The sequence below is a fragment of the Chiloscyllium plagiosum genome, unplaced genomic scaffold (assembly GCF_037043375.1).
Source record: "Chiloscyllium plagiosum isolate Xiang-an unplaced genomic scaffold, Cpla_swu_hap1 HiC_scaffold_40, whole genome shotgun sequence".
Classification (NCBI taxonomy): domain Eukaryota; kingdom Metazoa; phylum Chordata; class Chondrichthyes; order Orectolobiformes; family Hemiscylliidae; genus Chiloscyllium; species Chiloscyllium plagiosum.
Genome location: NW_028270178.1, coordinates 20,932,455 through 20,946,908, shown reverse-complemented (window position 1 = coordinate 20,946,908; position 14,454 = coordinate 20,932,455). Strand labels below are relative to the sequence as shown.

Genomic DNA, 14,454 nt, shown 5'->3' with positions numbered 1-14,454 from the left:
GGCGTCCCAGTGTCGGGAGAGGAGCGGGCCCCGAACCTCTGCCGCCTGACAACCCGAACCCGGGACATTCCGGGAAGGCGTGCGCCCAGGATGGTACCGCCAGTGACCCTGGGGGTGGGGTCGCTGGGGGTTTGAGGCCAGTTGGCAGCGCCGGACCAGCCCCCATCCTCTTGGTGGGGGTGCTGTCGGTGACTGAGGGCGACCTCCCGGAGGAGGGTTCAGGATCGGTGGCGGACACCAGGGACGAGGCCGACTCTGTCTGCAGTGACATTTTCGAATCCCAGGTGCCCCCCACCGATCTCCCCCTCATCCCCCTTGAGCAACTTCGGGAATTTGTCGAGGAATCTCGGAGTCACCGGGATAGAGTCCAACTGGCGCTCGACCGCTGGAGCTCCTTTGAAAGAGTTTACTGGTCGGCCCACGCTGCTCGCCAGGCGCCTGGGCTCGATGTCAATGAGCGAAAGCCAGTCAGGAACTTCCTGGGGGCATTCCTGGTGAGGGCGAGGGACTTCTGTGCCCCTCCCTCGTCCTCCCTGTAAATGTGTAGGTAGGTTTTTAACTGCACTGGTGGTGGTTGCACAACGCTTCCGACATGGAGACAACGATAGCCAGCCTCAAATCAACGGCAGCAGGGAGTCACAGCGCAGATTCCAGGCCCTCTCGGTCCTCTGGGATGGGAGGTATGCGCTGTGCTTCCTGCAAGAAACCCACACCACCCCGGGAGACGAAGCCACCTGGCTCCTGGAGAGGCGAGGGGGGGGGATCTACATGAGTCACCTCACCCACAGATCTGGCGGGGTGGCTATCCTGTTGGCCCTGCATTTTCAGCCAGAGATCTTGGGGGTCAGGGAGCCCGTGCCAGACCGTTTGCTTCACCTGACGGTTCGGCTGGGGAGCGCGGTGCTTCACTTGGTGAACGTCTACACTGCCCTGGCCGGGCTGAGGCAAGCGAGCTTCTTTGAAGAAGTATCCACTCATCTTGCTTCCATCGACGAGGACCAGTGCGTTGTCTTTGGGGGAGATTTTAACTGTGTCCTCGAGGGCAGGGACCACGGCGGTGCCCGCACTGGCTGGGCGTCGGGGAGGAGGTTGGGGGACTTGGTCAAGTCCTTCGACCTGGTGGACGTCTGGCGGAATCTCCATCCCGACTCCATCGCCTTCACCTTGGTAAGACCTGGGGTCAGAGCGTCTAGAATCGACCGCCTGTACGTTTCGCGGGCGTACGCCTCCTGTTTTCCGAAAGCCTCCACGCAGCAGGTGTCGTGCTCGGACCATCACCTGGTGTGACCGGAACTCCTTGTGTTCGGCGCCAGGCTCGGCTCCGTGTACTGGCACTTTAACAACCTGCTGCTGAATGACGAGTGGTTCCGGGATTCGTTTCGTCATTTCTGGGCCGGCTGGAGAAGGAAGCGGGGAAGCTTCCCCTCCCTGAGGCTATGGTGGGAAGTGGGCAAGGCTCACGTCCACGTCTTCTGTCAGGAATACGCGAGGGGGTTGACGAAGAGGCGGAAATCCAGGATCGTGGAGTTGGTGAGGGAGATGCTCGACCTGGAGTCACGCCTCAGTCAGCCCGACGCGGATTCGGCCCTGCGTGGGGTGTACGAAGAGAAGAAGGCCACGCTCTGGGACCTGCAGCTCGTCGGGGCTCAGGGCGCGTACGTGAGGTCGCGGATCCAGCTCCTCCAGGACCCGGACCACGGCTCCCCCTTCTTCTACTCGCTGGAAAAAAGGCGTGGCACCCGTCAGCAGTTCCTTGTGCTGCTGGCCGACGACGGGTCCCTCGTCTCGGATCCAGAGGGCATCAGGGCCCACGTCCGAAACTATTACATGGTTCTGTTCTCTCCGGATCCGTCCAGCGAGGATGCTCGCAAAGTTCTGTGGGAGGACCTGCCACAGCTCAGCCCGGAGGACGCTGTAAGGTTTGACGCTCCCGTCACTTTAGAGGAGCTGACCGGCACCCTCGACGGCTCTCGAGGGGCAAGTCCCCGGGGCTGGACGGGCTGACTGTGGAGTTCTTCAGGGCGTTCTGGGGCGTCCTGGGGAGCGACTACGCACAGGTCCTGTCTAAATGCCGGAGAGCCGCCCCTTTCTTGGCGCAGGGCGGTCATCGTCCTGCTGCCAAAGAAGGGGGACCTTCGTTCCTTGAAGAACTGGTGTCCAGTCTCCCTCCTCAGCAACAGGACTATAAAATCTTCGCCAGGGAGTTGTCTTCTCGCCTGGCTTCCGTGCTGGCCCACATGATTCACCCAGGCCAGTCCGACACGGTCCCGGGCCAGAGGATACACGTCAACGTCCACCTGGTCCGGGACCTGATCCATTTCTGTCGATTGGGTTGGTCTGCCGAGCGCCTTCCTGTCTCTTGACCAGGAGAAGGCATTCGACAGGGTCGATCATGAGTACCTGCTCGGGACTGTGCGGGCATTCGGGTTCGGGACGTAGTTTCTCGCCCGATTCCGACTTTTGTACGCCGCCGCAGAGTGTCTGGTTAAAGTTAACGGGTCCCTGATGGCGCCCCTTCGCTTCGGGAGAGGAGTGCGTCAAGGCTGCCCCCCTGTCCCGCCAGCTGTATTCCCTGTGCATAGAGCCTTTCCTGCGCCTCTTGTGGAGGAGGTTGTCAGGGCTGGTTCTGCGCGGCGCGGGCACGGGGGTGGTCCTCTCGGCCTACGCCAACGACGCGCTCCTCACTTTCACCGACCCAGCTGACCTGGGGTGGATGCGCGAGTGCCAGGCCGTGTATTCGGCAGCGTCCTCCGCCAGGATCAATTGGGCCAAATGTTCCGGACTACTGGTCGGTCCGTGGCGGGTGTACTCTCTGCTGGAGGAGTTACGGGGGTTCAGCTGGAGTACCACCCATCTCTCTACCTGGGGGTCGACCTCAGCCCGGCCGAGGAATCCTGGCCGGCCAACTGGCAGGAGCTGGAGGCCAAAGTCTCAGCTCGCCTAGGCCGCTGGACAGGACTGCTCCGAGTGCTATCTTACAGGAGTCGAGTGCAGGTCATAAACCAGCTGGTGGCCGCCATGCTGTGGTACCGGCTGGTCACTTTGGTCCCTCCTCCTGGCTTTGTCGCTGACATCCAGAGAACGTTGGTCGACTTCTTCTGGGACAAAAAGATTCACTGGGTCGCTGCGCAGGTTCTGAGTCTCCCTATTGAGGAGGGCAGTCAGTCGCTGGTGTGCGTCCGCAGCCAGGTCGCGACATTCCGCCTTCAGACCTTGCAGTGATACCTTTACGTCGAGCCTCCTCATAGGTGGTGCGCCCTGGCAACGTATTTTTTCCGCCAGGTGCGAAGCCTCAGCTGCTGTTCATCGACCGTGACGGTTTTGAGGTCGCCCTCAAGACGCTGCCTGTCTTTTACCAGGACCTGATCACTGTCTGGAACATGGTCGAATCATGCCGCGCCTACCCTCCGGCAGGAGTAGCGCCTGTTGTCAGGGAGCCGTTGCTCAGGAATCCGCACCTCCATACTCGCGGTTCGAGTGGCTGTCAGAGGAGAGGGCCGTGGCGGCGAGGGTGACCAGGGTCGGGGACGTGCTGCGTGCCAGGGGCTGGGCTGGACGCTACCGCAGGACATAACGAGCAGGGCAGCGGTAGATATCCGGTACGTGGCCACCGCCATCCGACGCCTTAAAACGGCGGTGCTCGGACCCGACGTAGTGCACCAGTTGGAGGACGCTCAGGTGTGCAGTGGGATCCCGTCCGTGCTCACCCCAGCCCGGACGGAATTTCACATTGGCCCCAAGGTCCCGTACTTCCCGCGGGAGCCTGTGCCCCACAACCTGAGCCGCCTCCGGAATTTTAATTTTGTTCCCTTTCAGGAGGTAGAAAGGAGGGCTCTGTATAGACTGCTGCTGCACACCGTCCTCCTCTTCTCCCTCATCCACCGTCCAGACACGCCTTGGCGTGCCCATTTGCCACCGGGCGGTGGGGATCCCCAGTGGAGGGCTCTCTACGTGGGTGTCCTCCACCTTTCTCTCAGGGATCTGGGGTGGAGGGTGCTGCACGCAGCAGTCCCCTGCAACCGCAGGTTGCAGTGGTTCACGGACTCCCAACCCAACTGCTTGTTCTGTGGCGCTGTAGAGTCCGTGGACCACGTGTATATTGGGTGTGGGCGTTTGCACTTCGTTTTTGATTTTCTGAAAAACCTCCTCCTCTGCTTTTGGTTGCACTTCAGCCCACGCTCCTGATCTTTGGGCACCCGGTACGGAGGAAGAAGGGCAGGTCTGAAGATCTCCTCGTGGGTCTGCTCCTGGGCCTGGCCAAACTGGCCAGTAACAGGTCCAGGCAGCGAGCCGTGAAGGGGGTCGTTAGGGCTGACTGCCTGCCCCTCTTCCGCGGTTATGTTAGAGCCCGGGTGTCCTTGGAGAAAGAGCATACGTTGTCGACTAACACCCTGGAATTGTTCAGGGAGAGGTGGGCGCCGCAGGGAGTGGACTGCATTGTTTCTCCCTCCAACTCTATTTTGATTTAGACCCTACCCTCCCCTTCACGGTTTTGATCACACAGCACTGCCCTTTGATATGAAGGGCAGTGTTTGTCACTGGCCATCCGGGCGTTTTCCTATCTTCCTGGTGGTGGAATTTGAATAAAGATTCGTGCACTTTGTGTCTTTCACTGTGTCTCACACCTGCACACATACACCATGGGTGCTGGGGAAAAAATAAGCATTACCGCAACTATGTGAAAAAAAAGAAAAAAAAGAAAAAAGAAAAAAAGAAAAAAAAAAGAAAAAGGTTCTTGCATAATGCGTTATTTTTTATGGAATCTGAATACACACACACACACCCACACACACTCCGCCAAAACTATGGGGGAAATATCAGTGCTGCTGATGTGCAGCGGTCAAGTAAGAGATAAAGTAATGAAAGGAGAGAAGGGAAACAAAGAAGAGAAGGGAAACAAAGAAAAGAACAGAAGGGCCTCCTCACTCCCAGCACTGGCTTTGAGCTGGCTGGTTTGAGCCCGTGTACTGTGTGCTTGGTAATAAAGGCTGACTAGGTGAAGGTATACCGCCCTCTGCGCATTTATTTCAGTTAAATAACAGTATTCCATTGTTATGAATGAGAATTCATTGAAGACCTGAACTGGAATAAAAGAGAAAAGTCGTTTGTGTATTGGCAGATTGATTCCCAGAGTGTCAGAAGGGATGATGCTAAATCCACAATTATTTTAGTAAGTTACTTGAGCACAAGTTACCAGGTCATATGATTTGCTTTGCGCAATGGTGCAGGCATTGGGGCTGTGCCGACATTGATCGCTCATCCCTAGTTGCCCCTTGAAGTTGGCGCAGTGTTGCTTCTTATCCACATGTTGGTAGGCTGACCCACAACGCCCTGAGAGAGGGAATTCCAGGATATTGACCGAATGACAGTGAAGCAATAGGGATTTATTTCCTGTCGAGATTGTGAGTGATTTGGAGGGGAACGTGCAAAGGGTGCTGTTCCCATGTATATGCTGAACTTGACTGGATGGAAGTAGTCGCGTTTTGGAAGGTGTTGTCTCAAGGTCTTTGGTGAATTTCTGCAGTGCATCTTGAAGATGGTACACACAGTTGTTATTGAGCAGCAGTGGGGGAGGGGCTGGACTTTTGTGAATGTAGATACAATCAAGTGGGTTGCTTTTTCCTGGATGGTGTAAATAATTTTCTTTATAATTAGCGTCAATACTCAGTAATTCTTTAACAGTGAACGTTGGTGCTGACTCTCATTGTTCAGGGAGCTGCTTTGATCTGTTGAGGCCAGTGACCATCCAGTGTGCATTGAAATTAATATGCCCTGAAATGAACACGGAAAAGTAACATCAAGCGTCACAGTGTAAGACAGGAACTGAAATCTAAGCTTGTGTTTTGTAACAGCTTAAACAAATCAAAATGTTCACCCAAAGAAGGAGTTTCATGAATGTTGACAATGTGGTAGTTTCAATGATGGATAGTGCGATGAGAACAACTGAACAAGTTGTGTTTTGGAAACAAGGACAGAGTCTGAACGTGGGTCGAAAGTGTGAAGCTGGAAAAACAGAGCAGGTCACACAGTATCCGAGGAGCAAGTGAACATTCCTAATGAAGGACTGATGCCTGAAACGTGGACTCTCCTGCTCGTCGAATGCTGCCTGAGCTGTGGTGCTTTTGTCGCACCACATTCTCGACTCTGATCTCCAGCATCTGCACTCGTCACTTTCTCTTCCGGAGTGAATGCGAATTGTGGAAAAGAGCTTTGAATATTACATATTCTCATCCAAAATGTGAATAATGCCAGAAGATTCTAATTGCAAAATGACCGCAGTTTAGAAGATTTTATGTTTAATCTTTGCATTTCGTTGCTGTGGTTGTCAGTCATTGAACAAATTCACACAAGGGTGCCACTGAAATTTCAGCTCAAGAACGCAAACTTATTGATGACGCAAAGCAAAGCTTTAAATACATTAGAAATTGGACAAATTCTTCACATGATATACAAAACCAAAAACTCAACCTTTTGACCAGCAATGTCCTTGGCAGATACTCTATTATCAAGAAATATTCTAAATGCAACCTGTTAACTGTTTGCACAACTGATCATTTCCAATTCTCGTGGCCAAAAATCGTCTTTCCAATTCTGAGGACGTGGACTTCTTTCCAGTTAATGCAGCCAGGGAAATTCCACAAGTTTGTTCAACCTGGAGATCCAGTTAGAAGACTGGAAATCCAGCTTCAAATATAGGTCAGGCTGAGATGCTTATTTGCACAATTTAATAATTCGAGTAAATGGATATTTTACACCATTGATTAATTCCTCTCTGAATTTAGTTTGTGTTAAGGCGTAAATGCAAGTGTTGGTGCACGAACTCAGAAGCCGTAGCATGAACCCAGTTTCTTGAAAGACAAATATTGGATTATTCAATGCCTTGTCTTTATAGTTATAGTTTATTATTTGCCAGTTGAAAGAGTGTATGACATATGTCATCCATAACAGTATAAAATTAGCAGACAAGGCAAACAGCAAAGTGATGGATTTTCTCCTGTTTACCACCTCAGGGTCAGTATTATTGTGTCCAGTTCCGTGGATCTGGAGACGATAGCGGATACGGTTAGCTGTTATAATGTGCCTGACAGTCAGAGCATTGAATATCAAAATCAATACAATTGGAAGCAATGGTGTAATTATACTGTCAATCCATTCATACACATTCCAGAATAAAGATGTATAATAGGCTGACTTTATGATGCAAAACCATGGTACGTTGTCAATAACAAACGAAGGAATAAATGCAAAATACCAAGCAATTGATTGCAAACAGCTGACCACACTCACAGTTACTATAACCACAAACGCAGTTTTTGTATTGCAATATCTTGTTCTTAGTTTCTGGCAACAAATTGCTACAAACCGATCAAACGTGAATGCGACTGTGAACCAAACTGAACAGTCTAGGGCTGCAAGGAACACAGCAAGTCTCAAGGCACACACAGGAGTGATGAATAAGAAAGTGACTGGGAAATAAAGATTGTTAATTCGGTGCAGTAAGACATTAAGGATGACGAGAAGTAGATCTGTTGTAGACATTGCCAACAAATACCGAGTGATGCACTTGGAGAGCCCACAATTGCCTCGATTCAGAATCACGATTCCTACTAAATTAACTGAAAGAAAAATCAAGAAGTGCACATTTCTTCACGATTAGCGTCACAGCAAAAGCATCAGCATAATATGTCTGCTAAATCAGACCAATTGCCTCAGATTAATATGTTAACTCAATTGCACGATGCATAGTGAAAAGTTTACAATGCAATTACAGACTCAAGCAAACCAGAATGAAATAAAGGCACGTTGCGAACAAATGGACAAGCAGAGTAAATCAACAAATAATTGAGAATACGAACCATAAGAAATGAAATATTTTAATGCAAGTAGGTCATGCTAACAGATTTACTGAAATGTTTAGCAGATTTTTCATGTTTGCTAAACTGGTAAGGGAAGAAAAAATAAATAAAATGGTAATACGGGCAAGGTATTTTGCATCAATGAACTTGATCAGGAACTGAGTACATGAGCAATCACAACAATGTATATTTTATGAAGTGAAACTGTGATGGTTGAATATGAGGGCTGAGTTGTTGGAGTGAGGTGTCACTGAATTGGATCTCATGCTTTCTCATGTATGCAAGTCACACATCTGTAGGGGTTGTTAATGAGGTGAGGTAGACCTCAGAGATAGGTAGGCATAGGAGCATATGAGAATCATTAGGGAACATGGTGAATATGGTACTTTACCAGAACAGTAACACTGTAATTGAAAGGTTTGATTAGAGCCTGCATGATTGGAATCACATCCACAAAAGTATCCATTTCATTTAACACCAAAACCCAGTGCCAGCAGTGTGTAAAATCGTCAACATTCACAGCAGAAATTCACCAATGATTAACAGACAGCAATAGCCAAACTCACAAGCACTTCCATACAGAAGGGCAGAGTGCCTGATACATGGTAGTATCTCCCCTTGCAAATTCCTCGAAGACACTCACTATTCTGACTTGGAAATACATCACTCTTCCTTCACTGTCCCTGAGTCACAATCGTGGAGCTCTCTGCCCGAGGGCATTGTGGGTAAACCCACAGCAGGCAGACTGAAGCAGCTGAAGTTAGTGCCACCATCTTCTCAAGAGGCAACAAGGGATGGGCAATACAGACTGCTCTGCAAGCCCAAATCCCACACATGAATGAAAAGGATTAGTCAGAATTCAAAATTCATTTGAATATATCAGTTAGTGTTCAGATCACCTGTGTCTGCAAGGTTAATTTTGTAGACTGGTGTGAACAGTGGTGTTGGGGAAGAATGACTCAGCACCCGGAGGGTTTATTGTGTTACACCAGAGGGAGGAAACGTCTGGAGTTCAAAAAGTTTCTTCACTGAACAAATGAAATGCGTAAATGTTTATACATTCATTTCATCTCACCATTATAGAACAATCATGTTATTAATTTCGTACATACACACTCAATACAATTAGTCACGTGGTTGTAAGGTCAGTGATGGACAGCGTTGTAGGCAGTCCTTGGTCTTCTATGAAGACATGATGTTTCCCAGACGCTCATATCTCTATCCTTGGAGCCTTCTCAGTGCGTGTAGTAAATAACCACATTTCAATACTGCTGACGTCTGCACCTGTATTTCAATCGGATCTGAAAGAGTGTGGGTGCTCTCCCTTATGGTCCAGAGGATTTGGCATCTCTTTAATGCCTATTAAATTTTTACGCTTATGTGCATATCGATTCAAATTCGTAACTGATTCATCACATGTAACTGTGAACATCTGGACATCTCAACTAATTGAATCTATTTGCACTGGCTGTCAGTCTTTACAGCAGCTGAATATGGAATTGTCCTTATCCAGCTGTTTCTGCGTCAACTGCAGCTGCATGCCTCTAACAGGATCCTTTGTTTCTTATCTTAATCTGTCACCTTGGATGTAATCTCTCTGCAAAGCTACAACTGTACTAACTCATGCACTAACATAATGCAACACCAAACAAGTGTCATGAAGTTGAAGACACTTTGTACCTTTAAAAGAGAGGGAATTCTGAACTCAACTGATAGATTACAAGCAACTATGCATATGATCAGATGGTAGCTCCAGAGTGTCCTGGAAATTTGAAAGTATGTAATGTTGGCTGTGAAATGAATAGGAGAATCGACGTTTCGGGCATGAGCCCTTCTTCAGGAATCAGGGCTCATGGCCGAAACGTCGATTCTCCTGCTCCTTGGATGCTGCCTGACCTGCTGCGCTTTTCCAGCAACACATTTTCAGCTCTGATCTCCAGTATCTGCAGTCCTCACTTTCTCCTGTGAAATGAATACCCGAGATTTGGTTCATGTTTTCAGATCAATTCAAATTTAACCAATCGTTTTAAATTATGCTCCTGCATACTAAAATTCAATTGAGTTTAAATTTAAAGTTTTGCCAACACTGAACCAGTGAGGCGATCCATTGTTGACGTGATGTAAAAATGCAGACATGTTGAAAATTGGTCAGAGAACAACTGCCACACAGAGAAACTACTGGCGAGCTAATTACCCATCTAACATCTTGCTCTCAAAATAATTAGAACACGCTCTCTTTCAATGGTACGTTGAACATCAGCTGGAAGAGTGAAGGCACAGAAGAGGACAGCGTTTGTATGCTTTTGAAATTAAGTTTAGGTAAGTTTAATAAGTATCCTATTGGAACAGCATATTGTTATAGAGTTGGAGACAGGTAGAAACCTGTTAAGAGAAAGGAGGGCTTAGACTTGTGAATAGTTTTTTTAATGTTCATTTTCGAGGTTATTTTCTTTAAATAATGGGATTTGGGAGTTTTCGATCACCCATACTGAAACATATTACTCGGCAAGTCGATCTGTCCTGTGTGATTGGTTGAAATTTCGACCTCAGCGGGTTTCGACCTCAGTGTCGTAACACAATCTATATCTTAATCAACTGAAAACCACTTTAGACTATCTTTATGGCTATGGGAACGGGGTAAGCCAGGGAGCTCTTGAAGAATATGAGATCCCTGATTGAGGCTGTTGACGTTGTCCAATCGGGGAGCCCCGTCTGACAAATTTAAACAGGAGGGTGAAGATTTCTGTTCACTCTGAGACCTGGCTCCGAGGAAATCAGATCATGCGATATCTGATGCACTTGTAAATAATGGTGAATTAGTGATGGGTCCATGATTCAATTGCTGGTGTTCTTTAAACTGCTTCCTGATGTCAAACATCTTAATTTTTACGTTGCTTTTCAATCATAGAGTCACACTGCAGAGTAATAGCAACTTCAGTCCAATTTAGCTATGCCAACTAGGTTTCCCAAATTAAAGTAGTCCCATTTTACTGCGCATTGCTGTTTTCTCTCTAAACCTTTCCTGCCCGTATACCTTCACAAATATATTTTAAATATTGAAACTGTTCCTGCGTCTACCACGTTCCCTGGCAGTTCATCTCACATACGAACCAATCTCTGTGCGAAAACCCTGCCCTTAGGTGTCTTTTAAAACGTTCTCCCTTCCCTTTAAAATTATGGTTTCCCATTTTGAGTCCCCTCTGCCCACGTGAGAGAAAAATACTTTTATTATTCGCCATTCCCTTTGCACACAGGATTTTGTAAACACTTTCAGGTTACCACTCAGTCTCTGACACTGGAGTCAAAAGGCCAGAACGCCATCCAGTCAGGGGTGTGAGGGAATAGTCTCCACTTGCCTGAATGGGTGAAGCTCTAACAACACTAAGGAAGCTCAACACCATCCAGGACCATGGAATATTCTGAAGAAGATTCATGCCAGATTTGAAAAACTTAACTTTTGTTTATCTATCAATAGAAACTGAAAGAAACTGAAACTGAATGATACGAAAGTCGGAGGAGTTATGATACGAAAGTCGGAGGAGTTGTTGACAGTGAGGAAGCATGTGGCAGGTTACAGCAGGATATAGAGAAGCTGCAGAGCTGGGCAGAAAGGTGGCAGATGGAATTCAATGTAGCTAAGTGCGAGGTGATTCACTTTGGGAAGAATAACAAAAAGATGGGGTACTGGGCTAATGGTCGGATACTTGGTAGTGTGGATGAGCAGAGGGATCTTGGTGTCCATGTACACAGATCTCTGAAAGTTGCCACCCAGGTAAATAGTGCGGTGAGGAAGGCATATGGCGTACTGGCTTTTATTGGTAGAGGAATTGAGTTCCGGAGTCCTGAGGTCATGATGCAGTTGTATAAGACTCTGGTACGGCCGCATCTGGAATATTGTGTGCAGTTTTGGTCGCCATACTATAGGAAGGATGTGGAGGCATTGGAACGGGTGCAGAGGAGGTTTACCAGGATGTTGCCTGGTATGGAAGGAAAATCGTATGAGGAAAGACTGAGGCACTTGGGGCTGTTTTCACTAGAGAAAAGAAGGTTTAGGGGTGACTTGATTGAGGTGTACAAGATGATTAGGGGGTTAGATAGGGTCGACAGTATGAACCTTTTCCCGCGTATTGAGTCGGGTATTACAAGGGGGCATAGCTTTAAATTAAGGGGGGGGTAGATATAGGACTGATGTTAGGGGTAGGTTCTTCACTCAGCGAGTCGTTAGTTCATGGAATGCCCTGCCAGTAACAGTGGTGGACTCTCCCTCTTTATGGGCATTTAAGAGGGCATTGGATAGGTATATGGAAGATAGTGGGTTAGTGTAGTTTAGGTGGGCTTGGATCGGCGCAACATCGAGGGCCCAAGGGCCTGTACTGCGCTGTATTCTTCTATGTTCTATGTTCTATGTTCTATGTAATCTGGCAAGTATATCCAACATTTTCCTAGGTTATTACAAATATCCAGCATCTGCAGTAGTTTGCCTATATTCCAAGATATTTCACCAGTGTCCTCATTTCCCCTCCCCCCACCCTGTCTCAGTCAAATCCATCAAATTCAGCACCGCCTTCCTAACCTGAGATCTTCTTCCCGACCTCTCCGCCCCCACCCCAGTCTGACCTATCACCCTCACCTTGACCTCTTTCCACCTATCACATTTCCGACGCCCCTCTCCCAAGTCCCTCCTCCCTACCTTTTATCTTAGCCTGCTGGACAAACTTTCCCCATTCCTGAAGAAGGGCTTGTGCCCGAAACGTCGATTCTCCTGTTCCCTGGATGCTGCCTGACCTGCTGCGCTTTTCCAGCAACACATTTCCAGCTCTGATCTCCAGCATCTGCAGACCTCACTTTCTCCTTTATTCCAAGATATATCAGCCCACTTGATTGCCAACACTTCCACAAACGTCCAGTCTGTCCCCCTCCAACATTGTCGCTCAGTAACAGAAGGGTGTACCAACTACATCATAGCAACTCATCATAGCATCAGATATAGGGGAATGACACAAATTGCAAGTTCGCTTGAAGACACTCAATTTCCTCGCTTGGAAACACTTCACCGTTCCTTCAGTATTGCTGAATCAGTTAAAAGTTATTTTGACAGCTCCATGGAGAGGAAAGGTTTAGAGTGATATGGGTAAAATGCAGGAAAACGGGGCTAGTTCAGTTTAGGAAACCTGGTAAGCATGGAAAAGTTGGACCAAAGTGTCTGTTTCCAAGTTCCATGACTCCATATAGGTGCTATAACACCAAATGGTCTGCAGTAGTTTTAGAAGGTAGCTCACCACCACCTTCTAAAGTGTAACTCGGGATGGGGAATAGATGCTGATTCAGCCTTCACTGTATTGGAACTAAATACACTGTTAAACATTTTTAAGTAAACAAAAAAAAAACTAGTGAAACCACGAGGAACACATACACTGGAAATAATCAAAGTCAAGATTAAAGTGGTGCTGGTAATGCTCAGCAGGTTAAGCAGCGTCCGAGGAGCAGGAGAATTGAAGTTTTGGTCAAAAGCCTTTCATCAGGAATGAGGAGTGAGCCTGCGGGATGAAGAGATGACTCAATTTGGGTATTCTAACATCAAATGGTCTTCAATGGAAATAACCAAAGGCAGGGAACGTATGCCAAATTTCAATGTAGAATGATGGAGTTAAGTAGATTTGACACAAACATAAAAACTGCAGATACTGTAAATCAGAAACAAAATACATAATGCTGGAAAAGTTCTATGAATGAGCTACCAGACCTGAAATGTTATTTCTGATTTCTCTTCCCAGATGCTGTCGGATTTGATGAGCTGTTCCAGCACATTCTGTTTTGTTTACAGAAACATAACTGGTTTTAAAGACTTACGAATAATGCCAACAGCTGCAAGTATCGGGTAGTATATACGTGCTATCTGCAAGATTGCTGAGTATTCCATTCTGTCCCAGTCAGGTCTGTTTGTATCTGTGGAGTCAATGATTCTCTCCAACAAAACATAATAATATTGTCAACATAACCTCATTTTATTTGGACGCTAAATGTCCAGTGAGACATCAAATCTTTTTGGAGCACTAATTGCATTAGTTGCAGTAATCTGAACAGGCAGGAAATGAACGATTTCCCTCTGAGAATTATTGCAAAATAGAATCTATTTTTAAAGTAAAATGCCACTAATTTCTTGAGAATTCGAATTTGATGTCTTTCTGATGTGTACTCAAATGCAGAAGTACATGAGTACAGTGGAAAGTGTACAATGTCACCATTTCTGGCGCCATCTTAGGTACAAAGGTACATCGTACAAAATCTTATGTACAAAGTAGAAAAACGAAGTTAAAAGTTAAAAGATTAATTTTGAAATATTTTCGAAAGACAGAATAAAACGCCTAGTTTGCAACAAAGCTATTCTGTGCCATACTGAGATGCAATGTTTTCATTCATTATCGCCTTGTAAAACAAAACAAATACTGGGACAGATTTTCCGGTGAGTAGGAATCCCACACAGATTGATCCTCTGGCCCTTTTCTTTCTGCTGAAAGAACAGAACTGAGCCTTTCTGAGAGGAGATTCCATTCAGGGTTACCCTCGTGCAGGTTGGAAATGTCTTATAATGCATAAA

General features: G+C 47.4%; 1 protein-coding gene across 1 annotated transcript; it reads right to left on the bottom strand.

Annotated features, from left to right (window-relative positions):
- Positions 1-6,711: 6,711 nt before the first annotated feature.
- LOC148138391 (putative G protein-coupled receptor 139) lies at positions 6,712-13,776 on the bottom strand. The gene is made up of 2 exons (XM_087981550.1): positions 13,707-13,776; positions 6,712-7,616 (listed from the first exon to the last, which is right to left on the bottom strand). Exons 1-2 carry the CDS (start codon positions 13,774-13,776, stop codon positions 6,712-6,714), a joined length of 975 nt encoding a protein of 324 aa, XP_087837676.1.
- Between the last annotated feature and the right edge of the window lie 678 nt (positions 13,777-14,454).